The 27,641-nt window shown below is 40.7% G+C and overlaps 1 protein-coding gene across 8 annotated transcripts in view; it reads left to right on the plus strand.

Annotated features, from left to right (window-relative positions):
- FER (FER tyrosine kinase) overlaps positions 1 to 27,641 on the plus strand; it is a 190,207-nt gene that overhangs the window by 58,731 nt on the left and 103,835 nt on the right. For all 8 annotated transcript variants that reach the window (XM_084504774.1, XM_084504780.1, XM_084504781.1 and 5 more), the window contains one exon: positions 22,342 to 22,434. In XM_084504774.1, coding sequence (XP_084360900.1) covers positions 22,342 to 22,434 — 93 coding nt within the window. The remainder of the gene's footprint in view (positions 1 to 22,341; positions 22,435 to 27,641) is intronic.

The raw sequence follows: 27,641 nt of genomic DNA on the forward strand, positions 1-27,641 counted from the left end.
AAGGCATTTCTCTGCTTTGTACTGCAACACCAACAGCTCCCTTGTCTAATACGTGTCTCATGACATTTATATAAAACTAAGATTATATGTGACAGTGTTTATTATGAACTGGTAGGGGAGTCCTTCACAGTTACTTGATCTATGCAGTTCTATACCTTGTAGGCTTCTGTGTTATCTGAAGGTTGTGAAGTTCCTTGTCAATAGAAACAGGGCCAAAGTTTATGCAGCACTGGTATCCCTATCCTTTTTCTTACTTTTGTCTCAGCAAATGAAACACTGCCAGTGCAGTCATGTTGTAGAAATTGTGCCTATTAATTTATAAGACTTGGAAATAAACAGTTGTATTTGTTGGATTCCTGGACAGATGGAGTTCAACTAAGTGATCTTTGCTTTGGGCTGCTTTCCAGAGCTCGCTGGCTGGGACTTGTTTTTCTGGTTCACAGACAGAACTTAACATGGAGCAAAAATGCACCAAATGTCAGATGCTCATAGCAAGTGTGTGGGGAATGAACTCTGTTGTTCTTGCTGTAAGAGTACGTTCTAGCTTCTGTTTCTCTGTAAGTCCTACCTGCCTGGTAGACATACATCAGAGGAAGAACAATCCACAAAGAGATGCTAACACAAGAAACAGGTAAACTCAGCTGTGTTTTTTCCTGAGTGGGTGTAGTAACACTCACTGGTCCAGAATTTGAGATAAGAGCTAAAGAAGCTTCTGAGCCTCTTTGCAGTAAACATGCCTGGAAATGTTTGAACTAAAAGATTAATCTGACAGTAATCTTTTGATAGACCAGGACTGAAATTATACATTTCTTAACGAAATTACCTGGAAAAAAAAGGGTTGAACAATAATCTAGTCTCTCATACATAAAGACGCAAAATTAGAAGTGTGAATGAACTTTGGGAGCAATCGAGAGGGGTAACTTGTTCAGAGTAAACAAAACTCTCAGAATATTTGAAATGCAGAATTAGTGTACCCTCTCTGGATGAAGGAGAATGTATGTACTTCTCTGAAGTACATATACTTCTCTTGAACTGCCAAATATAGTTCAAGAGCTTTCAATATTCCTTAAGGAAGAAGCGATCATCATGCTAATGTTGCAGCAATGTATACCCCTGGGGCATTTGTTATTTCATTCAAAATCTTCCCTGGGAATTAGGAAAGCTTTACTCAGAAGTTTCACTTTGAAAAGAAGACACATACTGTTAACCAGTGTATGTTTCAGTATGTATTGGGATAATTCTGTGTGCGTTGGGAAGAAAATAGTAATTCTCTGCTGAAATTGTCATCATTGTCTCCTTATTTGTTTTTCATAGTGATTTGACTGATTAATCGTGATTGTTAACTTCTCAGAGGTAACACACAGGCCCTTAGGTAACAAAGAAATAATGTGGTAGCATTTGCTAGGTATGTATAATCTCTTTCCTTTTTTTCCATTTTCTTTCCCTTTCCTCCTTTTTTCCATGCCTGGTTGAAAATGCCCTCGTTCTTAAAGGCAATGATAATCCTCTTGAAAGTCTTCAAGTCCGGTATATGATACTTTATTTGAATTAGAATTTATGGTTTTAATTGAGTGCTGCTGGTAGTTTGTCACATTTGAAGAGTACAATTTTATGGGTTGTTTTGCTGTTACTCCTCTTTTCTGCCATGTGGGGAAGCTCTTCCCTGCAACAAAATGAGGAATCAGAACAGTAGTCTAATCAAATTTTCAAAGCACTACCCTTATGATACAGGCCAGATCACTTTTTGTTCTAATTTGTATTTTTCATTGTTGGTGATCTTTAATTTAATTGTGGGGTAAATGATAAATCCATGTTTCAGATGTTGCTTTTTTTTTTTCTGTGTGTTATCCTGCAGTAAGGTAGATGTGAAACATTTCAGGTCAACATGGGATCCAGGTGGTTGTACATCAACATTAATTGACGGTTTTAGATTGCTTAAAGTTTACTGTCTGACCTCGGGCTGTGACTGAGTATGTCAGCCCCATGTAGATGTCTTGGATTCTCTAAGCCATGAAGAGACTAATAAACAGAGATGAAGCCTACTTTCCTACAGGCACTTTTCAGTTCTTGAATCAAAAACGCCTTGAATGGTAGGAGAGGAAAAATACCACGTGAGATATGTTAGTCATGGTAATCCAGTCAAAAAATCCCAGGATTACTTGTCTCAGCTTCTTTTTATGAAGATACAGAAACAGGTCACAGAAAACATTTTTAATTGACTGTTGTATTTGGTAGCGTGAGAGAGGCAATGACATTTATGTCAAGATAACGGTAGATATCCAGGAGTTTAAGGAACTAAGGTCATCGTGCTAAGAAGAAAAAAAAAACACCTTGCAGTATTCAAGATGCATGGAAAAGAGTCATTTTTGAAACATGATTGTTTGCACTGTTGGAACTGTCAGTTACTTTAATATATATATATATATGTATATATATATATATATATACACATATATATATATATTCCTATTCTGTAAGATCGCATGGGCCAAAAGCAGGCTTGTTTTCTAAAAGTTAATACGAACTTTTTCTGCAAGCAAAATATTTTTTAAAATTTTCTCTTTTTGTCAGCCTTTAATTGCAGGAAACAAGGGTTCATTGTCTGGAAGTTAGAAGGACAGAAATCCGTACAACTCTTTAAAAAAACAAAAACAAAAACAAACAAAAAAAACACACACACAAAAAAAAGACAAGCAAACAACCCAATTAAAACAAAAAATCCCCATAACTTAAAGATAGAGTAGCTAAGAAAGATTTGTTTGCCTTGAACTTTCCTTTAGTCACTCAGTACATTTAAAGAAAAGACCTTTGCTGGAAAAAAAAAAAAAAAAAAAAAAAAAGATGTGTCCTCTCTCAGAAATCGTTATGATTCTCTCAGCCAAATAAAAAACAGAGGACGTTGTTCTTGGGAACACGTTTTACATCTAATAGATGATGAAATTAGGTAATCCCTATACCATGTGCTTGTAACAGGCCCCGTTATTCTTAATCAGGATTTACATGAGCAACTAGAGTTCATAGTAACATAGTTTCTTTTCTATAAACCCTTCTAGGGAGTTACTAAAAGCAGTTGGTACATGTATTTAATTTGACTTCTCATTAACCTTTGGCAACTTTACTAAGATTTACAAACATGACATTTTGAGGGAAATGCAATTATAGATGCTTACTTGGTTAGTGTATCAGAGTAACTTCTGATACATGGGAATCAAATTAATGAGAAGTCATCTTCTTGGTGTTATTCATTGAGGTTTGATTTCACTTTAAAACTTCTTACATGCAATATCAAGAGATACGATGGGACACGGGTCCTAAATAGTTGTTAGGTTGCAGTGTGGGTCAGCTATTTGAAATGTATGGGTGATCCTGGGGAAGAAAGTGACCCCAGAGGGGCAATGCCCTCGTAAATACAGCACTGTGCTCCAGGGTTTGAGCACAGGGGTCAGAAACAGGTGCTTTTATGAGGGACTGTGAGTGGCTTCAGAAAAAACTGAGTAATGAACTGGGTTCAGGGTTCATCCAAGAATCCAGAGAAGACAAAAAGGAAGGGGCAGTCAAACAAGGCTTAAGACAGGGCTATGGCATGGGTCCAAAGCCCCTCCAGGGCCAGGGGTCAGAGCCAAATACAGGACTGGAGAAAGCTACAACATACAAGAGAGGGATCCGTCCAGGAGGCAGAGCCAGAGATGGAGCTGGAGACAGGTAACTTGCTCAGGCAAGGGTGCAGCACCCAGGGCTGGGCTGAAATCAGGCTGGTTGGCCCATGCACAAAGAACAAACTTGCAAATTTGAACATGCATGTAATATTTTACATGTTGTCAGTGTTCACAGAATTCCTATAGAGAGAATGTTTCCTTGAAACTTGGACTTTGCCTTTTTCAGTATGTGTTGCCACAGTGATTCATCCAGTGTTATATGAAAGCATAAATAGTATGTTAAGGAAAAATACAGGATGCATGTGATACAGCCTGGACTATATCTGCAAAGTTTTGGTTTTGGTGTGCCTCAGGATTACTTGTTTGATTTCTAAATCTTGGACTGAGGTACTACAAGAAAATAAAATTGCTCAGTGTTTGGGTTTACATGTAATATGAACTGTTGTAATTCTCCCTTTAAATCAAATTTACCTAGTTTTGCCAAAACTTTGCAAAAATGCAAACTTTCACAGTGGCTAATGTGACTGCAATTATCTTAGTCTGGAAACCTGTATTTAGCATTTAGTTACTGACTGTGATAAAAAGGAAAACAACTGTAGGTAGGAGACAGAAATGGAAACTTCAGTATGTTGGGAGGGGGACTTAAAAGAGATGCTTGACAGTCTTGACAGTTTCTGTATCATGGTGACCTGGAATTTTAATCTTATCTGCTAGCAGCTTTCTAGAACAGAGAACCTGTTAATTGTTATGCTGAATTCATTCTGAGTGAGCAAAGACTGTCACAATTCAAGAGAAGCAAAGCTGATGTAAAATGATCTCATGTGACTGAGCAGTCATTACACCCAGGTGTGCAATAACATTGTGCTACAACAGAACGTGAATTTTGCATTTTTTTTAAGTGAGGGAAGAGTTGCTTGGAGAGTTTTTAAAATAAATAAATGAAAAGTAAAAGTAACTTTTGTTTAAATACATATCTTTTAGGTGTATGGCTTTTCATTAGTTTGAAACATGAACAGCTCTCCTCAAGGAAAATGGAGGTTCAGAACAGCTGGTAGGAATGTAGCTTGCTTATATTACCTAGCTTGATGTAAAAATTAGCTGTTACTATGTCATCTTGGTGTGGACATAAAGAGGGAGCTACGGGTGGGAATTGTAGGTGTTTTGTAGTAGAATCTTGTTACAGTATAATAGTACTTATTTAATGATTGTTGTTGCAAGGTCCAGGCTATGCTAATACATGAAAAGGCATGTAGTAATAGGACAAGGGGCAATGGCTTTAAACTAAAAGAGGGTAGGTTTGGAGTAGATATAAGGAGGAAATTCTTCAGAGGGTGGTGAGGCCCAGGCACAGGCTGCCCAGAGAAGCTGTGGATGCCCCATCCCTGGAGGTGTTCAAGGCCAGGCTGGATGGGACTTTGGGCAGCCTGGCCTGGTGGGAGGTGTCCCTGCCCATGGCAGGGGGTTGGAACTGGATGGTCTTGAAGGTCCCTTCCACCCCAAAGTATTCTCTGATTCTGTGACAGCTACATACATACCATTAATAAAAAGATGTTTAATCTTCAGATAGTTTTTGTATTGTGTGATTAAGTAGATTTTTCTTAAAAATGTGACTGTTTTCTTCTGAGGCTGTTCTTGCTGGTGAAACATCCTCTTTTTGATCACTAATGTTACACAAGCCCTGCTTTGAGCCAGTGTAGTTGTACCCAAATCCGTGGCCCTCTGTTAGTGAGTCTTGGTGCACATTAAACATTTGCAGCTTTTGTTTGGTAGATCTGTTGAGTCTGTGTGTTAATTAATTAATTAATGCAAGTTAGCATTGTTTTTATGGATCATTGAGTCTGGAATTTGATCGCTGCATTGCACTATCTCAGGGATAGTGTAGTAATGAGATGTAGCTTTCCAATATGTGCTGAAAACTTATGAGAAGATGAGGATTTTCAATCAAGATGACTGAAGTATCATTTTAGTTACTTCCTTCAGCATACTTACGAAGTTGAAACATTAAGTCATAAAGCTGTACTCATAATCCGGAGTAAGTATTGTTTCTTTTTTTGGGGGGTGGGGGCGAAGGAGAAGCAAAAGAAGCCTCTTCTGTCACAAAGAAGACCAACCTGCTTTTGATTTGACATGCAGTTTGAGGATGCTGTATGGGCATCACTGATGAATTTTCAGAAGAGATCCCTGGGCTGGATAATTCACCTTCTAGCGAGTAATGACTAAGACAAGTGAAAGATTTCTTCTCTTGACCACTGAGCGTAATGACCCAAAGCTGTTCTGGAATTCTACAGGATAAGTGTTACCTAATTGGGCTCCTTGTGCTAGATGCCGTATGCGCACTTTACTTTGGATAGGACTGAAAGCTGTTTCTGGTACCATAACTGAGACTTACAGGCTGAATCTTTCCTCTTTGATGTCGGTATTTTCAGAACAGTCTCCTTTGTGTTTGTGATTTATACAGCTGTGATATTAGATATGACATGAGTACAACCAAGTGTAGGCTATATTTGGAGCAGGATTTGAACATTGTCTATTTATGGGGCTTGCGTTTTTGTTCATCTGTTGTTTAAATAGGCAAATGTTTGCAGAAATGTTTATGTAATGTGTAGAAACTTCTGACACTATGTTAGTTTGCTTCTTCCTTCATTTGAAAAAAATACTGGCTATTTGTGCATTATATGCATCTGTTTTGAACAAATTACTAGTAGTTACGCCAGTATGTATTATTTATGGACAAAAAAGCTTAATTTTAAATTGGTGTCCTACAAGCATTTCTCGTTTAAGCCTACCTCAGATGCTCTGCAGAAGTTGTCTGTTGCAGCTGTCATGAAGTTTTTGCATCATTTTATCTCTCAATATGCAGGTTGATTTTATTAATGAAGCAGTGCAGGGATCTGTGAAAAACAAAAACAAACATCAAATTCTAGCTGTGCTAGCTGTCAGATAGAAATACCTGATGAAATTCTAATCTGAGCATGCTACAAAATCTTCCTGTTTGTGAAAGTGTCAGTTTTTTTCTTTTATTCAGCTAATGTGAATGGTGATGCCTGTTGTGTCCTGTCTCTCTGGAGTTGTTCAGGGCTAGTTCCATGAAGCTCCATCTTACTGTAATAAAGTGGATGTATTCTCTCACAATGCGACGGTCAAAACAGAACAGAATTGCCAGTTCATATTTAATAACACTAGTTATTGGGGGAAGAAAAATGTTTTAAAATCCTGTCAGACCACATAATTTGTATAATGCTATTTCAAGTCTCTTGGCACAGCGTTTGCCAGGATGGCTTTTTTAGAGTCAGTCATGCCAGCCATGAGGGAGATGTTCATTGGTAGGTGCCAGTTTTTGGGTGGTGGTGTGGAGAGTGCAGAATCCAATAAATGTTTCCTTAAACCAGTCAGTATGTTAATAAACTTGCCAACATTGCAACTCTCATGAGCTCACACAGTGGGTGATGGGAGACTGGATTCTTCGTGGGCCTCCAGGAACCTCCTCTGAGTCCAGGGGAAAACCTGGGTCCTCCTGCCAGCGCTCCCCACTGGCCCCTGACGGAGTCCTGTCTTCTGTGGGTTGGCTGAAGTTGGGTCACAAGTCCCTGCTTAGGGTCTGGGGGTCATGCAGTGATTGAGCGTTGGGTTCCTGCTGTCCTGTGAACCCTGTAAGGACATGCAGTTATCTGTGAATTACAGGGTCTTGGTCTCTGTTCCTTAGGTGTTGACTTCTGGCTGCTAACAGCTGTTGGTACTTCAGGCTATAGCTGCTTGGATGCCTCTAGTCCTTTTCCAGAGACCAGACTTCCCTGGGTTTAAATGCCTAAAATCTGAGTTTGACCACTAGATTTGTCAGACACATTTCTTTAGCAGACATTACAGTGTGTATTTGAGACTATAAACCAACCAAATTCAAACTGGCTCTTTGAATATAAAATAATGAGTTGGGCAAAGACCAAGCCTGCCTTGGTGGCTGACCAGGGCACCTCTTTGCCTGCACCTGGCTGACCAAGGCACCAGAGACCTCTTGTTCACCTAGCTTGTTTTCACTTTATGCTGATGACAGCATCCAGATAGTTGCTTCAGTTGTCAGTCTGTCTCTTCACTTTTAGATAGGAAATGCAAAACTCTAAAAATATACAGCCCTTCACAGAAAATCTCATTTTGGAGGGAACCTTTGAGTTGAGGACAGGTGAAACTTTGTTTTTAATTTCTCAAACTTTCTTTTCTGACCCCTTACTTTTTCTCACTCTTCCCTGTATGTTTGTGGAACATCTTAAGAGTAGCTTCCATGGCAGCAATAATTACTTGTTGGTGGCTGTATGCTGTAATTTTTCTCTTTGCCTTCTAATTCCCACCCTCCAAATTACCAGATTCTCTGCATGAGATCGCATGCTGTCAGGATATTGATGCTGTTGTCATCAGACAGACCGAAGGAGCTTTGCCTGTGCATGTTAGGAAAAAAGGATTGAAACAGTTAATGTTGTGCCTTGTTGAAGTGTGGCTTGGCTTCCTATCTTAATTTTTGGAGGTTTAACACAACCATAACTTTTTTTTTTTACTTTTTTTTTTTTTTTTTTTACTGTTTGTGAAAAAAGGAGAGCTGCTTTTGTTTCTCAGTCTGCAGGATATGTGTGTATGCATAGATTTTTGACAAGCCTACTACTGTTATTTTAAGCCTGTGGTTAGTGAAGATCATTTCAAGCTCCAGGTGGCATTTTTTGGCATGTACACTGCTCTTCAGGGATTTGACAATGTGCCTATGACAGCTGTGAATGATCTGCACCATTTCCTTACTTCAGCTACTACCCGTGGCAGAGACTGCTAGGAATTATAGTTCAACATTCCTGGTCCTCAAATGGAAATGCCAGGAAGTTGTGCTTGTACCTACTTAATCTGAGTTCGTTGTTTGGGGCACTGTGTGTGTGGTTTGGTCCTTCAGCCACCTACATTGTACAATTGTTTGTGCTAAATAGAGCCTGGAGTTTCTGTGGCTTCATATTATTAGCTCATATAGCTGTCTGTCACCACTTTTTTGTCTAATTTTGATGGCTGTCTTGAACATACATCAGCAGGAGATGACTTTATCTGTGTTCATTACTTCAGTGTTTGTAATGAAGTTCCATTAGTCCTTAAGTAAATTTGTTAGTTTGAGTTGTATGGCAACTGTTTTTAAAAGTTTAGCTATCTACTGGCCAACTAAAATTTTAGAATTCAATTGAGGAAGTGCTAATTGTGGAATATTGTGATTTGCCGATAAGAGTCAAAACCACAGTCTGTCTGTCTGCTTTTTGTGGGAAATTTAGTGTATGAAAACTTTTCTACACTGATGTCCATCTCTGGCAGAGCAAAATTGATCAGCTGATGTTTTATCAGAATTTAGTAAAATAGAATAATTTCAGACCCTTCAGATTGTCAAGTCCAATCAACGCCTAACAGTAGCACGTCCACCACTAAGACAGGTTCCTAAGCACAACATGCACACATCTGAGGATGCCTCTGAGGATGGTGACTGCACCACCACCCTCGGCGACCTGTTCCAATGCCTAACCACCCTCTTCATGAAGAAATTCTTCCTGATATCTAATCTAAACCTACCCTAGTGCAACTTGAGTCCATTTCCGCATGTCCCATCACTTGTCACTTGAGAAAAGAGACCAACACATCCTACTTGCTGCAACCTCCTTTCAGGCAGCTGTAGAGAGCAACGGGGTCACCTCCGCTCAGCCTCCTCTTCTCCAGACTAAGCAACCCCGGTTCCCTCAGCTGTTCCTCATGCATCTTGTTCTCTAGTCCCTTCACCAGCTTTGTAGGTCTCCTCTACACACCCTCCAGCACCTCGACGTGCTTCTTGTAGTGAGGGGCCCAAAACTGAACACAGCACTCGAGGTGCAGTCTCAGCAGCGCTGTGTACAGGGGACTAAACCCTTCCTTAGTCCCACTGGCCACACAATTTGTGATGTAGGCCAGGATGCCATTGGCCTTCTTGGCCACCTGGACACACAGCTGGCTCGTGTTCAGCTGGCTGTCGGCCAGCACCCCCAGGTCCTTTTCTGCTGGGCAGCTTTCCAGACGCTCTTGCCTGAGCCTGTTCTGCTGTGTGGGTTTTGTTATGCCCCACATGCGGCACCTGGCCTTTGGCCATGCTCAGCCCATTGGTCCAGCCTATTCAGACCCCTGCCCAACTTGGTGTCATTATCAAGCTTACTGATAGTGCACTTGACGGTCTCATCAAGATTGTTGATCAAAATGTTGAGATTAGCCCTGTTACAAGTCCTGGGGAATACCACTTATAACTGGGGGCCGACTGGCTTTACCTCCATTCACAGTGACCCTTTCGGTCTGGCCATCCAGCCCATCTACCCAGAGGGCAGTACATCTGTCCAAGCCATGAGCATCTGGTTTCTCCAGGAGAAGCTTGTGGGAAACAGTGTCAAATGATGTGCTAAAGTCCAAGTAAGCAACATCCACAGCCTTTCCTCCATCCATTAAGTGTCATAGAAGGAGATCAGGTTAGTCAGGCAGGGCCTGCCTTTCATAAACCCAAGCTGACTCGGTCTGACCACCTGCTTATCGTGTATGTGCCATGCTTATTTTGGAAAACTGTGACTTGGAAAAGTTTCCAGGTATTAGTAATGCAGTGTAACATCTGTGTGTATTTAAAAGAAATCTGTTTCTTCCATTATCTTATCAGGAATTTTCTTAATAGCTTAGCTTTTGGGTTTTGCTGCTTAAATTGAAAGGGAGATAGCAAGATCTCTCAGTGTGGGTGTGTTCATACATGTATGTATATAATCAAATTTAAAGCATATTTCACATTGAAGACTTCATCACCTCAAGTGACAGCTCCAGTGCTGAGCTTGATTAGGACTCTAGTGCAGTAACATTAGTGTCACCCCCTCTGTCTGTTCTCCTGTAGAGTTTAGGTCACACGTCTGAATCTGTCAGCTGGATGTATATGGTAACAAAGTGCAAAATAAAATAAGCCTCTTTGCATCAGAGAAACTCCTAAAGAACTGCTGGTCAACTTCAAATGGTTTGTGGATGCAGATGTACTTTTAGCTGTTAAAGCATGTGCTCTTCATAGCAGTCTGACAAACTGTAATGTTTAGAGGATGGAAACATAAAACGTCCACACTGTTGGCTTGCTTTGCATGTTTAAGTTCTCTTAACATTTTTTCTCTAATATACTTTGAGCTTTATGCTATTTTAAAATTTGTTTATATTCTTGAAACTTCAACTCACATTCATGAAGTCTCACAGTAGAAAGGAGGGTGTGTATGTACAGGCCAAACCATAAACTCTGGTTTCTAGGCTAAAAATTATGTTTGGCTTAGAAAGATGAGAATGTTTGGAAACAGGGAGAGTATTTGAAAAAGTGTAATACCTTCCAACTGCATTTGTATGCTTGTACACTTCTACGTCACATACATTCTTGACTGTGGTTCAGATGTTTTTGGTCACTCCTTGCCTGGAACAACAGGAGTAGTTCATTCACTGCTCTTTGGCTGCTGATTCTTGGATTTCTCGAGCAGCAGCACAGCCAGAGCGCTGAGCAAGATGTTGTCCTGGCAGGTGGTGACTGTGACCAGCAGCTAGTTCATCAGCTTAGTAGTTTTGGGTGGTGAGCTGCAAGGGTATGTGAAAAGATAAACGTTTTTCTTTCAGGGCAGGGGAACAGGGAATGGGGGCTGTGGTCAGTCCCTGACACTTCGTCTCCGCCGCTCCCTCGCAGTCCCTCCCTGCCCCTGCTCCCCGTGGGGTCCCTCCCAGGGATGCCGTCCTTCCCCAACTGAGCCTGGGGTGCTGGCCACAGGCAGCAGCTCTTCAAGCACTGCTCCCACACGGCTCCGTCCCACAGGGTCCGTCCATCCATCCCCCAGGAGCAAACTGCTCCAGCACGGGTCCCCCACGGGTGGGTGGCAGCTCCCCCCAGGCCCCCTGCTCCTGCGTGGGCTCCTCTCCACGGGCTGCAGCTCCGGCCCGGGGCCTGCTCCTGCAGGGACTCTGCTGCTGCCTGCCTGCAGCACCTCCTGCCCTCCCTCCTGCACCTGCCTTGGGGTCTGCAGGGATGTTTTACTCCTTGCTCTCCCAGCTGCTTTTTCACAGCATTTTTTTTCCCACCCTTCAATCTGCTCTCCCAGAGGCCCACCCAGCATCATTCCCTTGCTCAGCTCTGGCCAGCAGCAGGTCCCTTTTGGAGCAGCTGGAGCTGGCTCTGCTCTGACTTGGGGCATCTGCTGGGCTCTGCTCACAGAGGCCACCCCTGCAGCCCCCATGCTACCAAACCCTTGCCATGTAAACCCAATACAATGAAGTAATGGAATTAGTTTTTCAAAAATATGTATCTCTTCTAGATTTGGCTTTAAGAATTCATAAATCTTGGTTTGTTAAATTGTTGTTATCATAGAATCATAGAATAGTTTGGGTTGGAAGGGACCTTAAAGACTTTAAAATCATTTTTAGGTTAAAACCATTTTCCCATGTCCTATCACTACACTCCCTAACAGAGTCCCTCCCCATCTCTGCTGTAGGTGCACTTTAAGTACTGGAAGGCCACTAAGAGATCTCCCTGGAGCCTTCTCTTCTCCAGGGTGAACAACCCCAACGCCCTCAGCCTGTCTTTATAGGAGAGCTCCTGGATTGTCTTTGTGACTTTCCTCTTGACTCGTTCCAATAATTGCATGCCCTTCTTGTTCTGGGGACTCCAGAGCTGAATGCTGAGCTCCAGGCGGAGATTTACTATAATCAGTTCTTTATTTTGCAGCATTATGCAGTCAAGGGATGGAGATGTATTAGGAATTGGTGGTATAGATATGTTTTATTAAGCAAAACAGGAATTGCTTAGTGAACTTCGTGTGCCTCTTTACCTGCCTTGCAAAAGCTTTTGTGTGGCTACTTTTTGTTTTCCGCAAAGATAGCTGCTGGACATGATTGCAGTACCTCAGCTTGGGAAAGGTGCATTAACACATCATAATCCCTAGAGCACAGTTGACATTCTTGATGATAATTAAGTGAAATCAAAACCATTTTTTTTTTAATAAAAAAGCTGTTTTGTATATAATAATTAAAATGTGCCATGTCTCTAAAAATGTTATTGCTAGCCACCATGAAGAGGTACTCCGCTTCTGTAAAGACCTCTAATACGTATTTGTGTGTTTGGAAGATTTACTAATCATTTCGAAGATGAAGGTGACATTTTGCTGACATTTCATACATAGCTTGAAAAATTGGTCCTTTGATACTCTAATTAAAACAGAAAATATAGTGCAGACTATATAATTTAACTCTACATTCTGTTTTGTTAGTCATTCAAAACGGAATCAGAGTATCAAATCAGAGTATTCATATTCCTTTTTTACAGCTTAATTTTTTAGGCAGATTGTTTGCTGAAACCTGAGACTTTAAGTAAAATCAGCTGAAGGTTTCAGGTTTTCATTTCCAAATAGTTTGCCTGTCTCCTGTTTAATCTCCTTTTCATTGCTGTTTCTCTGGACAAAAAACAAACAAACAAAACAAAAACCAAACCTCCCCGACTTTCTAGACTGTTGCACTTTTAAGATTCTGGTAACTGTGAAGCACTTGCATTGCACGAGTGTTATGATTAATACTTTAATATTTGCATAAATGTCTACTCTTCCCACTTTTTCCCCATTTTATCCTGCTTTCACTGGAGTCTCTGAATGTACATGCATTTAGGTAACCACAAATGCAGAAAAGCTTATTTGGAATTAATGCATGTATTTTTTTGAGAGTAAGCTGAGAAAATTCCTTGACTTGTTACGAGTTACATGAATTATTGATACGTCTTTCTTAATAGTAGCATTATATTGTCTAATTCCACTCCTGTAGACCAGACTGTAGCGACAGTGCTTTGTTTCACATATACCAGTAATGAACTCTGAGTTGCCATTCAAAACAAGGCCTAAGCGTGCCTGAAAATATCAGGACACCATCTACTTAGTGATTAACCCCCCCAGATATGCTGGAAGTTACCAGCAAAGGAACTGAAAATAACATAGCCTTTGTGTAAACTGATGTGCATCTGCTTCCTGAATATTGCAGAACTGCAGAATAATTGAAATTTGAGGGGAACTCAGGGGTGCTGTCCAGTCAGTGCCTTGATGAAAGTAGGGTGAGATTTGACGTTGTATCACACTGCAGAGCGTCTTGTTGCATTTGAGTTTTAAGCAGTTCCAACAATGTAAATCTCTCTGGGAATTGTCCACATTTAATCACCTGCCTCATTGTGATCTTTTTTTTCCAGACTGCGACTGGAATTGTTGCTGATTGTTGCAGGTTGTCCTTTTGCTGTGTACCTAGAAAAGTCTGCCTCTATGTGACCACTTATATTTTCAGATCCTTTAGTTATAGAATTCATGTAGGGTGCTCAGATGTGTGGAAAAGCTTCTCTAGAATTAGTGAATAAATAGATGGAGCTTTTCCGACTTGAAAAAGCTGACTGACGGGGAATGTGATGAAGATGTGATACACATGAAATAAATGGAGAAAGCACATATGGAATAATGGTTGTTCACTGTCTATTCTGAAGCAGCGAATAGGGCCACCAAATGAACACAGCAGGCAAAAGTATCAAAACCAGCAAGGAAACGTGTTCTTCAAAAATATGTAATTAAGTTGTGCTACTGTTTGTCACAGCAGGGAATAGTAATATTTTATAAAGATTCAGAAAGCAGCTTGAAAAAAATTATGGAAGGAAAATCCTTCCATAACTCTTACATGAAAAAACTTTGATTTTGATGCAGGCTGATTTTGCAGTACAAGTTTTCAGAAGATGCAGAAACGCTTTGAGGAATTATCACAGTCCTTTTCTTATAGGCCGTCAGGACATTAGCGTGGCAGGAGATGTATCTTTGGTCTGAGAATATAAAGCTCTTCTTAAATTTCACTTGGGTAAGCCTGTGCTTTTTAAACCCTGTGATTCAGAAGGTGGAACATTAATTTACATCTAGTGCAGGGTTTTACAATATGTGTACATCAATTATGCATCATTTCTGCTGCTTTGGAAGGTGTTACTTGTATTTAAAACAGAAAATATTAGCTTATCCAGAAATGATTTTTGAACATAATTGGTTTCACTGTGTACTTGAGATATTTTTAATTAGCTTTGAATGTTCTTATTTTTAATGACTTCATGTTACACCTTCATGGCTCTGCACAGTGCTGCCCTAAATTCTAGATACCTACAATAGCAAGGTAAAAAAAATGCAAATTATTATTCCTGGGAAGGCGCTCCAAAGATAGATGATCTGCTCAACTCAAACAATCAGTTCATATTCAGTCAGCAGCTGGCTCTGTGTGTGGATGCCATGCCAATAGTTTAAAATACCCATTTTTGTTTGCTAAACATAGCATGATTCCTCTTCCATTTTTGTACATTTGGTCTTTCTTAGATTCCCAGTTCTGTCATGGATGGGGGAGGGAGAGGGAGATGGGGTGGGGTGAAGCCTTTTGAGGTGAGAGATTGGTCTGATGTCTGAAATCCAATCACAGGACAGGCTTCAGGGACTTCAGGTGTGTTCTGCTGTATGTTCAGGTGTTTGTTCATTTTTGCCAGTCCTTTAATGGTATTGCAAATTAGTATGTGCCAATACCTATAAAGAAGGCATTCAAGATAAAGATTTTGTGGTTATTATATCCAGTCATGAGTAGGCAGGCCAGAGTTACTGTCATATTCTAAGTTTATTGCATGTTTTTGAGGCCTCCTAAATAACTTTTTTTTTTCTCCATTGCTGAAGTGACTAATGCAGAGGATCATTTTCAGAAAATGACTCTGTCTGAAGATTCTTTGAAGAACTCTTGCTTATAAATCACGAAACTCCATTCTCATGCCAGCCATCTATAGCCTTCTCAGAGCAAAAATCTTCATCATTCTCCACATTATCTAAATTTCAAGCCTTAAAATGAATGTTGTTCTGTCACTGTTTTCATCAGGGAAATCATATTTTCAAACCAGAAATGAAGCTAGCATTCACTTCACTCAAAGGGGAGCATCTTAATTGCTCTGACAGATACTGTCTAGTGTGTTGCTTTTATCTGTAAGTTCGTTGAACATACCATTTGCAATAACTACCAGGAATTCCTCCATTCCATTTTTTTTTTTTATATCTTCGAGCTGTTGCACTTTACTGAAATATTTTTTATCAGAATCTCTGAGGATCAGTTCTGTAGCCAAACCTCAGAACCAGGATTATCATGCTCATCTTTTAGATATCAATGATTGTGTTCTTCCAGTTGTAATCTCCTTTTCTTCTGGGAGTGTCTTTTCTTTTAGTTGTAGAGTCCGTATTGTATTTCTTTTAAATTTTCCTCTGAAGGTTCTCTACTTTCATTTGTAAGTCTACATTCAACTTCGGTATTCATGCTGATGGTTCGTATCTGACACATTAGGCAGGTCTTTCTTTGAATTAAAATATTGTCTTACTTGTATCACCAATATGTGTGTGTCTGGCAAAACTTTTTAGCAATATTCAATATATCACAGAATTTTTCTAGGTTGGAAGAGACCAAATGCTGCATTGTAAGTTGTCCCTCTTATTGCTAATCTTCTGCCTTTTGATCAGTAGAGATAATAGTATTTGTCTGTCCCTCAGAAGCTTTAATACTGTTTTGTCTTCATCTTATATTTCTTTAGAGCTTCTTACTTCCTTGCTTTTCAGAAAAGAGTATATATTATTTTTCTTTTATAATAACTTCTGTGATGCATCCATTTCTCTGGATTCATACAGCTAAAAAGCTCTTTTGGGCTTTAACGTTACGCAGTTCAATTTAAGCAAAATCTTTTGCCCTGTTCCTTTGTCTTGCTCATAGTGATTCAAAGTACTGCTGTGCATATGATTCTTATGGCCTTGTTGTTTGGATTGTGTCACACTTCTGCTAATATTCTCTTATTTTTCTGTGCTCTAAGATAGGTGGTGCTTTTGCCCAGTGAAAGAACTTCATGCTTTCCAAACAGGAGATTTTTGCTCATAGGATGGTTGGACAGTTGTAGTGCATGGCCACAGAAGGTCTAGTGGAAAAACAATTAAAATGAACAGGAATTCATGTTGCACATAGTCTTCTAAAGTGAACAAGCAACACACAGAAGCACATTTTTCTGCTTTTCACACATAAAAATGCACTTGAGGAAATCCTCAAGCAAAACAGAGAATGCTTTACTTGGGTTTTTCAGCTGCTCTGAATCCTGTGCTTCTATGAGGGTTCCTCATTTTTTCTGTCCGTGCCTTGTCAGAAAAGAAAAATAGGAAGTAAGAGTGCCAAAGTGGTTGTCTTCTACTGTGATGTCTTTGTAAAAGAGCCGAGGTAATACTTCAGACCATTAGAAATGAAAAAGATAACTGCAGTGACAAGGCTGGCTGAGCTATATGCAACTGGGAATAGGGTTTTGGCATTCCTTATTTTGTGGCAGTAGAGTTACAACACTGCTGCTTCCAAAACTGATTGCTTTTAAAATAGGACAGAGCACTCTGATCGGATGGTTACAAGTAGTTGCTGTCAATAGTATGCTCAATAAATGAGTAATTTATCTTAGTAAATCCTTTCTCTGCCATTCGGAAATAAAAAGTAGTAATGTCTTGCGTTATTTGCCAAAGAAGATGATGACAAGAAGTTACATACTACTTATATTCCATATAGTTCACCAGACTTGTATCATTCTAGGGTAAGTAGAAGGAGTTTCAATGTGTACCTGTCCGGTGAGTACAAGATTTATGACATGCTCCAAGTGACAGTCCCAAGTCTGGTAGTGACTTACACTGATTCATTCTGGAGGGTTATTAGAAATGAGGCTATTCCAAAAAGGGAGATGCATTTTTCATAATTCCTTTCGCGATATGCTCTTGGGGCACAGGTACATTTCAACACAGCCAAAGAAATATGTTAAAAATGCTCTGTAATGACAGTATTTATTTTCATACTTACCTGACTTTTTCATGGTAAACTATAATTTATTCTGCAGTAATTCAGGCTTTGCATAAAATATTATGGCCCAGGGATTAGTTTTCTATTTAATGGAATTGGTCTGGTGCAAAAATAAAGGCAGTGACAAATCATGCTACCATTTTCCTATTATCTCAGAGAGTAATTCATTCAAGCTAAAATGAAACTGAATCAGTTAATACATTATATTAGCTGTACTGTGTATACTAGCAAGTGTAATATACTCCATATTGCTTTTTACAGCACTTCTGGTGCCAAATTCCTAATTTCTTCCCACTGTCCTTCTCATGTCTGTTTGTCAAATAGCAGTAATGTGTACTGTAACTGTATCTGAAGCATATGTGCCATCATGGTTGTTCCGGTTGGTTGGATGTCTGGTGTTCATTGGAGTGCGCACTGTGTGGAAATAAAACGAACTTTTCTTTCTGGGGACACAGAGAGTCCCTGCTCTCTGTTGGCTTTCCTCAGAAATTTTAGATAACCTAATGTCCTGAAATAATCCTTTCATTTGCAAAATCCTTTACTAAATTCTGAGAGCCTTGGCCAAGAGATTCAAAATTTATTGTGGATAGGGTGAAGATAACCAAGGGAAGATCAACTTTGGTGCGAGTTAACTTTTTGTTTGGAAAGCAGAGTTTAACACCCCGTCTCAACCAGTAAGGCAGTATACATTTAAAAAAAAAAAAAAAAGTTAAGGGGTTGGTTTGGCAGCACTGGTGAATATACTGTTCTCAGTGAAAACTGATTTCCTGCAAGATCTAATGGGCCCTTCTACACTGCTCTGCAGCTGGGCAATGACAGAGAGAGAGAAAGAGAGAGAGAGCTGTTGCTGTTCTACAGTTCTATTCAGGTTGCCTTAAAAATACTTAAAAGGATTAAATAAACTCAGTAGAGGATATAGTTGTGTTTGCCATGTGTTTGATAATGTCTGCTATGCTAACAAATTAAATCTTCATTCCTTTAAGATACAGAATAGTTTTAGTATTTCAGAGGGAATGTGCTATGGAAGTATTAAAAACTGTTTATAATACTGCAGTGTGAACAGAGGCAGATTTTATGCCTTCAATCTGTGTTTTTAGTGCTCATGCTGTTTGATGTGACTGTTATGCTCTATGTATCTTTTGGGTGATGCTTATCGAAGTCCTCTAGTGGGGCCCAGTCCATGAGTCATGGGTACTTTGAATCAGATAAAAAAAAAAAAAATATATATATATATATATATATATATTAAAAACCCTTTTTGGTAAGGAGAAAGTATGGAATATAGACCCTTACTTGTAGTTTCATGTCAATAGATAAGGATGCTGTGTGTGTAAAACAGAATGAAAACTTAGGAGTTTGTTTAGGGGCAATGTAATGGAATTCATCCATATTTGGTAACTTACATTTTTCTGTCATCAGGAGTTAGAGAGATAATTACAATTCAATCTGATGGCTCACTTCTGAAGAGATGTGTGAAACGAGTTGATCGTTCCATACCTGGCAGGCACGCAAATAAAATTAGACCCTGTGTCCCCCTGTTGTTAATAAGATTTTTCTTTATGTAGCCAATTTAATTCCTGTATTTATACAGTTTGTATTAATTTATTTTATCCAGACCTGTATCCTATAAACTAAATTGCACTTGGTAGTCATTGTCAAACATTTTTTTATATAGACTTAACAGATTCTGTTGCTTATTCAGAACTCCTGGAATAAAATGAAACTGTTTATTACATGAACAGATTTTCAGTCTCTTCAGTCAAGGGTGTATGTTCAAAACTTTGAACCCATCTTTCTTTGTAATATTACCAAACAGATGTAGTCTGTCCCCACTGTCAGTTTCTCATAGTTTAGTTAACATAGAGCTAATTAGAATGAGGCTGCTGATGTGTGGTCTCTGTGCTTAAAGTTTACTGAATCTGCATATGTTCATTAAAGAATCTTGACTGTTTCTGAGGATGAAATTATAAGAAATAAACCTAATTTGTCAATGTAAAAATTCTTTTTGAAAGATTCTGTGATATTTAGAGCTGATGATAAAACAGATGGAGAAATGTACAATGTTCAGAATAATCATGTTACTTTGGGGTATTTGCGTTGCCTAAAACTGAATTGGAGATGGTTGCAGGCTGATTCAGTCTCCTAATTGTAGTGAGTAACTCTGTTCTAGCACAATTCGAAGACAGTGGGTTGTAGACACTGGTGGCTGTACCTATGGTTCGCATCAGTGCCAGAAAACAAATGGATCCCGTAACTTGCACTGAAATCAGTGTGCTAATCATAGAACCAGAGGATGTCTTGGGTTGGTTTGGACCTTGAAAATCGCCTAGTTTCAATCCCTCTGCCATAGGCAGGATGCCACCCACTCAATCAGGTTGCCCAGGACCTTGGCCAGCCTGGCCTTGAACACCTCTACGGATGGGGCACCCACAGCTTCTCTGGGCAGTTTCAGTGCCTCACCACCCTCTGCAAAATTTCCGTCTAATGTCTCATCTAAATCTACTCTTTTAGTCTAAAGCCATTACCCCTTGTCCAGTCAGCGTCTGAGCAAAAAGTTGCTCACTGTCTTTTTTATGTATTGAAAAGCTGCAACGAGTTTCCTCCTGAGCCTTCACTTCCTCAGGCTGAACACCCCAGCTCTCTCAGCCTTTCTTCATAGGCGAGATGCTCCAGCACTCTGACCATCCTCATTGCCCTCCTCGGGACCTGCAGGTCCACAACGCTCTTGTGCTGGGACGCAGCACTCCAGGCGGGGCCTCACAAGGGCAGAGCCGAGGGGGACAGTCCCCTCCCTGCACCTGCTGCCCACCCCTCTGGTGATGAAGCCCAGGACACAGTTGGCCTGCTGGGCTGTAAGCACACACTGCTGGCTCTTGTAGAGCCTTTCATCCACCAGAACCCACAAGTCCTTCTCTGCAGGGCTGCTCTCAGTGAGTTCTTCTTGGTCTGTACTCGTGTGTGAGGCTGTCCAGACCCAGCTGCAGCACCCTGCACTTTGACTTTTGAATCTCATTCAGTTCACATGGGCCAGCTTCTCCAGCCTTTCCAGGTCCCTCTGGATGGCATCCCTTCCTTCTCCTGTATCAACCGCACCGCTCGGCATGGTGTAATGGGCAAACTTGCTGAGGGTGCACTTGATCCCACTGTCTGTGTCACTGATAAAGATATTAAACATCACTGGTCCCAAGACAGACCTCTGAGGGTCACCACTCATCACTGGCCTCCACCTGGATGCAGAGCCATTGCCCACTGTCCCTTGCTTCCAGCAGGCCGTACGACTTTCCCAGCAGACATCCGGGCATCTGAAGTCCCCCATCAGGATGAGAGCGTTTCGGCACGACGCTTCCTGTAGCTGAAGCAAGAAGGCCTCGTCCACAGGCTCCCCTTGATCAGGCAGCCTGTAGCAGACTCTAAGGTTTCCTTTATTGGTCTGGTCCTTAACTTTTATCCACAAGCTTTGAATCTGTCCGTGACTGTTTCTCAGAGGCACCTCTTTGCAATCAATCAATCTCCTGACACAGAGGGTAACACCCCCAACCCTCCTTCCAGGCCCATCTCTTCTGAATGTCTTGCAATCCTCTATTCCGGTGTTCCAGCTGTGTGATCTGTCCCACCACGTTTCTGTGACAGCACTCAGGTCATAGTTTCCTAATTGCACCACTCCTCCTGCTTGTTTACCATGCTGCATGCATTGATGTACGGGCTCTTCAGCTAGGCTATCGGTCACATCACTTTTTCAGAGGAGTCCTTCCTAACCGCTTTCGCACAGTTCACAAGTATCTTCCTGTTGTTTCCTAAAGTGACAGTGGTCCCAGGTTCACTTCCATCACTCCAAGGTACAACCCCTTCATCCACTGCACCTAGTTTAAAGCCCTGTTAACAAGCCCAGCCAGCTTGCTGCCCAGAACACTCCTGCCCCACTTGGTCAGGTGCTTCCCATCTTGCCTCACCATGCTGGACTCCCAAAAGTGCATCTGAGGTCACAGACCCCAACCCCCTGAGTGTGGCAGCCAGTTCTTGATTTTGTTCACCTCCTTCTTCTTGGGAAATGGTCATCAACAGGGAGGACAGACAAGAACCACGCTTACCTTCCCGTTGCCAGGACTTCAGGCAGGCTATTTCTCAGTTCATGTCAGTGCCAATGATACCATTTATCAATCTCCCACTCAGATTCCTGGATGTTATGTTGCCTGGTGAGTTCCTCTTGTAACAGAGCCACCTGCTCAAAAAGTTCATCCAGCCAGGCACACTTGCACCCGTGGCACCCACCTCTGCCTTTGGGACCTATGTGTTAGAGAACAACACATTAATAAAATAAAAAACAAACAAACAAAAAAACCCACACATGCATTAACCAAGGGTAATACAAGTGTTTATTTTTTTATTTTTTTATTTATTTTTATTTTGTAGTTTCAAACCAATGCTTTTTTGAGAAAACATTAATTTCAGAAGAACTGAGAATTACGTCCTCTGTTTTAGAGTACAAAAGAATGTCAGTTCTCTTTATAGTTAAAAATAGTGATATTTAAAATTGCACAAAATATTTAAGGAATTTGACTGCTCTTAAACTGGTATATTTTAGTTTAATGCAACTGATGCTGACACAATCTTGCTGGTTAGTATTAATAGAGGCTCAGCCACTCTCTTAAACAAAATCTGTAAGTCTGCATTTCATGTTCTCCAATAATTCAGGTATCAATGCTCAGAGGTAAACTGTTAGTGATTTTCTTGGTTTCACTAAGGATACTGCTTTTTCTCCTAGGACAAGAAAGACAAAGTCTCAAGATTTGACACTATACGTCATTCCATAGCTGGAATTATAAGGTCTCCAAAATCCATGCTGGGCTCATCATCAGTAAGTAGCATCCATAGTTTAATGTTGTACTACATTCTCTTATTTTTACAACTTAAGTAAAAGTTTTTTGTGTTTTTTTTTTTTTTTCCTGAAACATCACACATTTCCATCTACATAAACAAAAAGTAGATTAAAATAATGTTTTTAAAAACAGTATTCTGATTGATCAGTGGACACAATAATATTAGAGTAATAATATAGAGTGTTAGAATAACTAATTTGTTGCAGCTCAGAAGAAAAACATTTTTTGCAGCGTCCAGACTGGTGCTGTAGTTTGAAGAGTTCTCTTTCCTGTGAGTCAGATTCACTAGAAATGCTGTGGAATATATCCTACCAATACTAATACTCTGTAGTAGATCAATTGTTAAGCATGTTTTAACCATTTTGGCAATAATTATATTCCCCAAAGGATACATATTTATATATTTACATATGTTATATATACATAAATACATATTTATATATTTACTTCTTCAATAGCTTTAGGTACTATTTATGTATTTAGGTATTATAAATCTTGCTTCAATCCCCACTAAAAATGGTCATTTAATATCTCTTATAATTGGCTTCTGTTCGTGTACACCAACGGATGGAGAAATTTTCTGGTTGTCCAGGTATCAAAACGAAAAAAAGTACACAAAGCCAAGTGAGACAAAGAATAGCTGCTTTTGTATTCCTTCTGTTTTGTGTTGTGTTTTTTTTTTTTTTTTTTTTTCCCATGTACAAGCATGCAATAATACCTAAAATATGCAAGCTAGTATGACATACTGTTATGGATGGTATAACAGTACAGTTATGCATACCATGCATAACATATAACAGTATGACATACTGTTATGCAGCAATGTATAAGAAGTGGCCCTGCTGGCCACACTTCTTTGGATGCAGCCCAGGATACGGTTGGCTTTCTGGTCTGGAAGCATATGGCTCACGTTGAGCTTCTCATCAGCCAACACCCCCAGGTCCTTCTCCTGAGGCCTGCTCTCAATCCACCCAGCCTGTGTCTGTGCTTGGGATTGCACTGGCCCAGATGCAGGTCCTTGCACTCGGCCTTGTTGAACTTCATGAGGTTTGCACAGGCCCACCCTAAAATAAATATGGTAATGAGATAAAATTAGGGCAGAAGCACTTTTCCTATGAAAAATGTGGAAGTTGCTTCAAAATTTGAAATTCTATAGAAAATCAGCTAATATTAACACATCCCTGGAGAGAAACAAAATCTCAAATTATCATGGTTTTTGGTTTATCAAACTTCTAATTAATGTAGAAATGCAACATTCCTCCATAATAACATTATTTCAGAATGTATGTTGCTGTGACCTCTGTTCTTTGTGTAGGTGAGACAGCTTACAACTTTGTCTGTTTGGATGTGTTCAGATTCTTTTACAATTTAAAGCAAAACAAAACAGCAATTCACTGCTTCAGATGAAAAAAAAATGGAGAGAAAGTTTGAAGAGGATCATCAAGATAACATTTAAGATGAAAGCAGGGAAAGTCAATGTCAAATTTTCACTAGCTTTCATTAAAATATTTTAAATAAAGTACATATATTCTTATTTTTATTCCAAATGAATATAAATTCCTTTGAAGTTGATGTAAACGTGGTAATAATTATATCACAGCATCATAGAATAGCTTAGGTTGGAAGGGACCTTAAACATCATCTAGTTCCAACCCTATTACCATGTGGGCAGGGACACCTTCCACTGGACCAGTCTGCTCAAGGCCATCCAACCTGGCCTTTAACGCTTCCAGGGATGGGGCATCCACAGCTTCTCTGGGCAACCTGTGCCAGTGCCTCACCACCCTTACACTGAAGAATCTCTTCCTAATGTCTAATCTAAATCTATCCACTTTTAGTTTAAGATCATCTCCCCTTGTACTATCATTATCTTCCCAAGAGTCCTTTTCCATCCTTTTTGTAAGACTTTCTCAAAGTTTTGAAATGCTGCAATGAGGCCTCCCCAGAGCCTTCTCTTCTCCAGGCTGAACAACCACAGAGCTCTCGTCCTTTTTTCATAGAAGAGGTGCTCCAGCCCTTTGGTCAACTTCATAGCCCTCTTCTGGAGTCATTCTAACAGCCTCACATCCTTCTTGTGCTGGGGGCCCCAGACCTGGATGGGGCCAGGTGGGGCCTCCCACTACCCACTCTGCAGAGTAAAGGGGGACAATCACCTCCCTCCACCTGCTGGCCACCGCTCTGTTAATAAAGCCTACGATGCAGTTGGCCTTCTGAGTTGCAAGTGTGTACTACTGGCTCTTGCCGAGCTTTTCATCCACCAGAACCCCCAAGTCCTTCTCTGCAGGGCTGCTCTCAGTGAGTTCTTCTCCCAGTCTATTCTGACATCTGGGATTGCCCCGACTCAGGTGCAGCACCTTGCACTTGGACTTGTTGAACCTTGTTGGCCCACTTCTCCAGCCTGTCCAGGTCCCTTCAGATGACATCCCTTTCTTCTGCTGAATCTATCACACCGTTCAGCTTGGTGTCATCTGCACACACGCTGAAGGTGCATCTGGTTCCACTGTCTATGTCATTGATAAAGATACTAAACATCACTGGTCCCAAGACAGACCCCTGAGGGACACCGCTCATCACTGGCCTCCAGCTGGATGTAGAGCCATTGACCATTGCCCTCTGGGCGCGACCTTCAAGCTAATTCCTTACCCACTGGATGGTCCACCCTTCAAATCAAAACCTTCCAATTTAGAAATTAGGATGTCATGTGGGACCATGTCAAATCACAGAATCACAGATTGAGCATTGCTCCCAACTTCTTGCTGCTAAATGGCTCAAACAGTAACATGCTGATGGAGAGGAAATCAGAGTGGCACACCGCTTTTTCAGGAAGGCACCAACTAGGGTGATAAGGGCTGTGGGAGGTGGGAAGCCTGACCACCAGTGAAGACTGAGGCAAAGAAGTTATTAAGTGCCTCAGCCTTCTCCAAGTCTGTTGTTACCAGTTCTCAATCTTCATTTGTCAGAGGCCATAAGCTCTCTTTGGTGCATTTTTTCTGAGCAATCTACCTGCGGAGTCTCATAGGGGAGAGATTTATTACATGGGGGAATAGAGAACTCCTACACTCTAAGAAACATAACCTTAGAGAGTTTCCAGCTCTGTTCAGATCTGTCCCTAAGGACAGTGTCCCATCGGATCTCATCCACTAGGTCTTTGAACAGCTGGAATTTCACTCTTGTGAAGTTCAGGGTCCTGGCTTTGCTCTTTGCCAGGCCCATATCCCTCGATCACAGACGTGGTCACTGCAACCCTGGCTTCCTCCAGTTTTAACTTCTTCAATGATCTCTTCCCCATTGGTGAGCACCAGGCCCAGTAACTCCTCTCCTCTGGTTAGTTTTTCCACTGCCTGGACAAGGAAGTCGTCCTCATGGGTTCCAGGAGTCTCCTGGATTGCTTACTGCCTGCCATGTGGCTTTCCCAGCAGACATCCAGGTGGTTGTAATCCCCCAGGAGGATGAGAGACTGTGAGCGCGATGCTTCCTGTAGTTGGAGCAAAAAGGCTTCATCCACAGGCTCCCCTTGATCAGATGGCCTCTAGCAGACCCCAGCCACAAGATGTTCCTTGTTGGTCTGGTACTTCATTTGTATCTTCAGGCTCTCAAACTGCTCTTGACTGTTTCTCAGAGACAACTCTTCACAATCTGTCCATTTCTTAACATAGAGGTCAACACCCCCACCCCTCCTTCCCTGCGTGTCTCCTGTAAAGCTTGTTGTCCATTCCAGTGTTCCAGCTGTGTTATTTGTCCCACCACGTTTCTGTGATAGTAATTAGATCACGGTTTTCTAACTGCTCTGTGGCTTCCAACTCCTCCTGCCTGTTTCCCATGCTGCGAGCGTTGGTGCAGATGCACTTCAGCTGGGCTATGGGCCACATCACCTTTCTAGAGGAGTCCTTCCAAATTTCCATGATACGAATCACAGGTGCTTCCCCTCTGTTTTCCAAAGTACTGGTAGTCAGTGTTTTTTTTGTGTCACTTACAGATACTTCTGCTTCCCCCTCTGAATCTACTTAAAGCCCTGGTAATGAGTCTGGCCAGCTTGCTGCCCAAAACACTCTTGCCCCACTTGGTCAGGTGCGCCCCATCCCCTGTCAGCATGCAGGGTCTCTTGGAAGCACTCCTGAGAGCTGAGAACCTGAAACCCTGAGCGTGGCACCAGCCACACAGCCAGTCACTCACCTGATCCATACACCGCCTCCTCCTTGTCTCCAGTCTCCAACTGGGAGCACTGAGCGGAGCACTGAGGAGAGCACTTCTTGTGTTCCTCATCCCATCAGCATCTTCCCAGGGGACAAAAAGTCCCATTTGACATTTGAGTCTCCTTGTTGTGGCCTCAGTTTCCCTATGTGAAAGCGTGGGTATGGGTGGTATATGGTAGGTAGAAGATTACTAAAGCTTTGGAGCATATTTTGGAGAAATAAGATCAGAATTGATCTTATTTCAGATCTATTCTGAATAAGAATTCAGAATAGAATATTCTGAATAAGAATAAGAATAATATTCTGAATAAGAATAGATCTGAAATAAGATCAATTCTGATCTTATTTCTCCAAAATATGCTCCAAGTATATTTTATTTTATATATACTTATTCAGCATAGATCTGAAGCAGATAGTCAAATCTGAGTAACAAGTAGTCTTGAATATCTATTACTTAAATGATTTCAAAATCAGCCTATGTACAAACCAATCTGTTTTCAGCTTTTTGTGTTTTTAGCAATTCGTTGTGTGTTAGGAAAAGCTAACCCTTGACATACAGACAAAATTGATGTCACAAATTAATTTTTATCACTTAATGTGTTTAGCTATTCTCCTTTTTCACACTGAAAATTATGTAACGTTACTTGTTGTTAAATGTATACACTGGTATATACAACCTAGTATCTATCATCAAAGTGTACGAACTATTTATTGAAAATGTGTATTATAAAATTAATAATATGTATAAAAAAATTATGTTTTTAAAATAGAAAAAGGCATGTTAACTCTGTGTTCATAGTGTGTATTTTAAGTGCATTGAAACTTTAGAATTGAAACCATATTTTGGTTAAAATGTGGTGGTATGATAAAGACCCATAGTTGGTTATGAGAAGTTCATTTTGTGTGTAATTAAAGAGAACTAAGGTGTTTTTTTTCATATCTTCTGAAGTTAGTTGTAGAGAAACCCAGTTCTTCCTCAAGCAGCCAGAAGT

Source organism: Aythya ferina (assembly GCF_964211825.1).
Source record: "Aythya ferina genome assembly, chromosome: Z".
In the NCBI taxonomy this organism is placed as follows: Eukaryota; Metazoa; Chordata; class Aves; order Anseriformes; family Anatidae; genus Aythya; species Aythya ferina.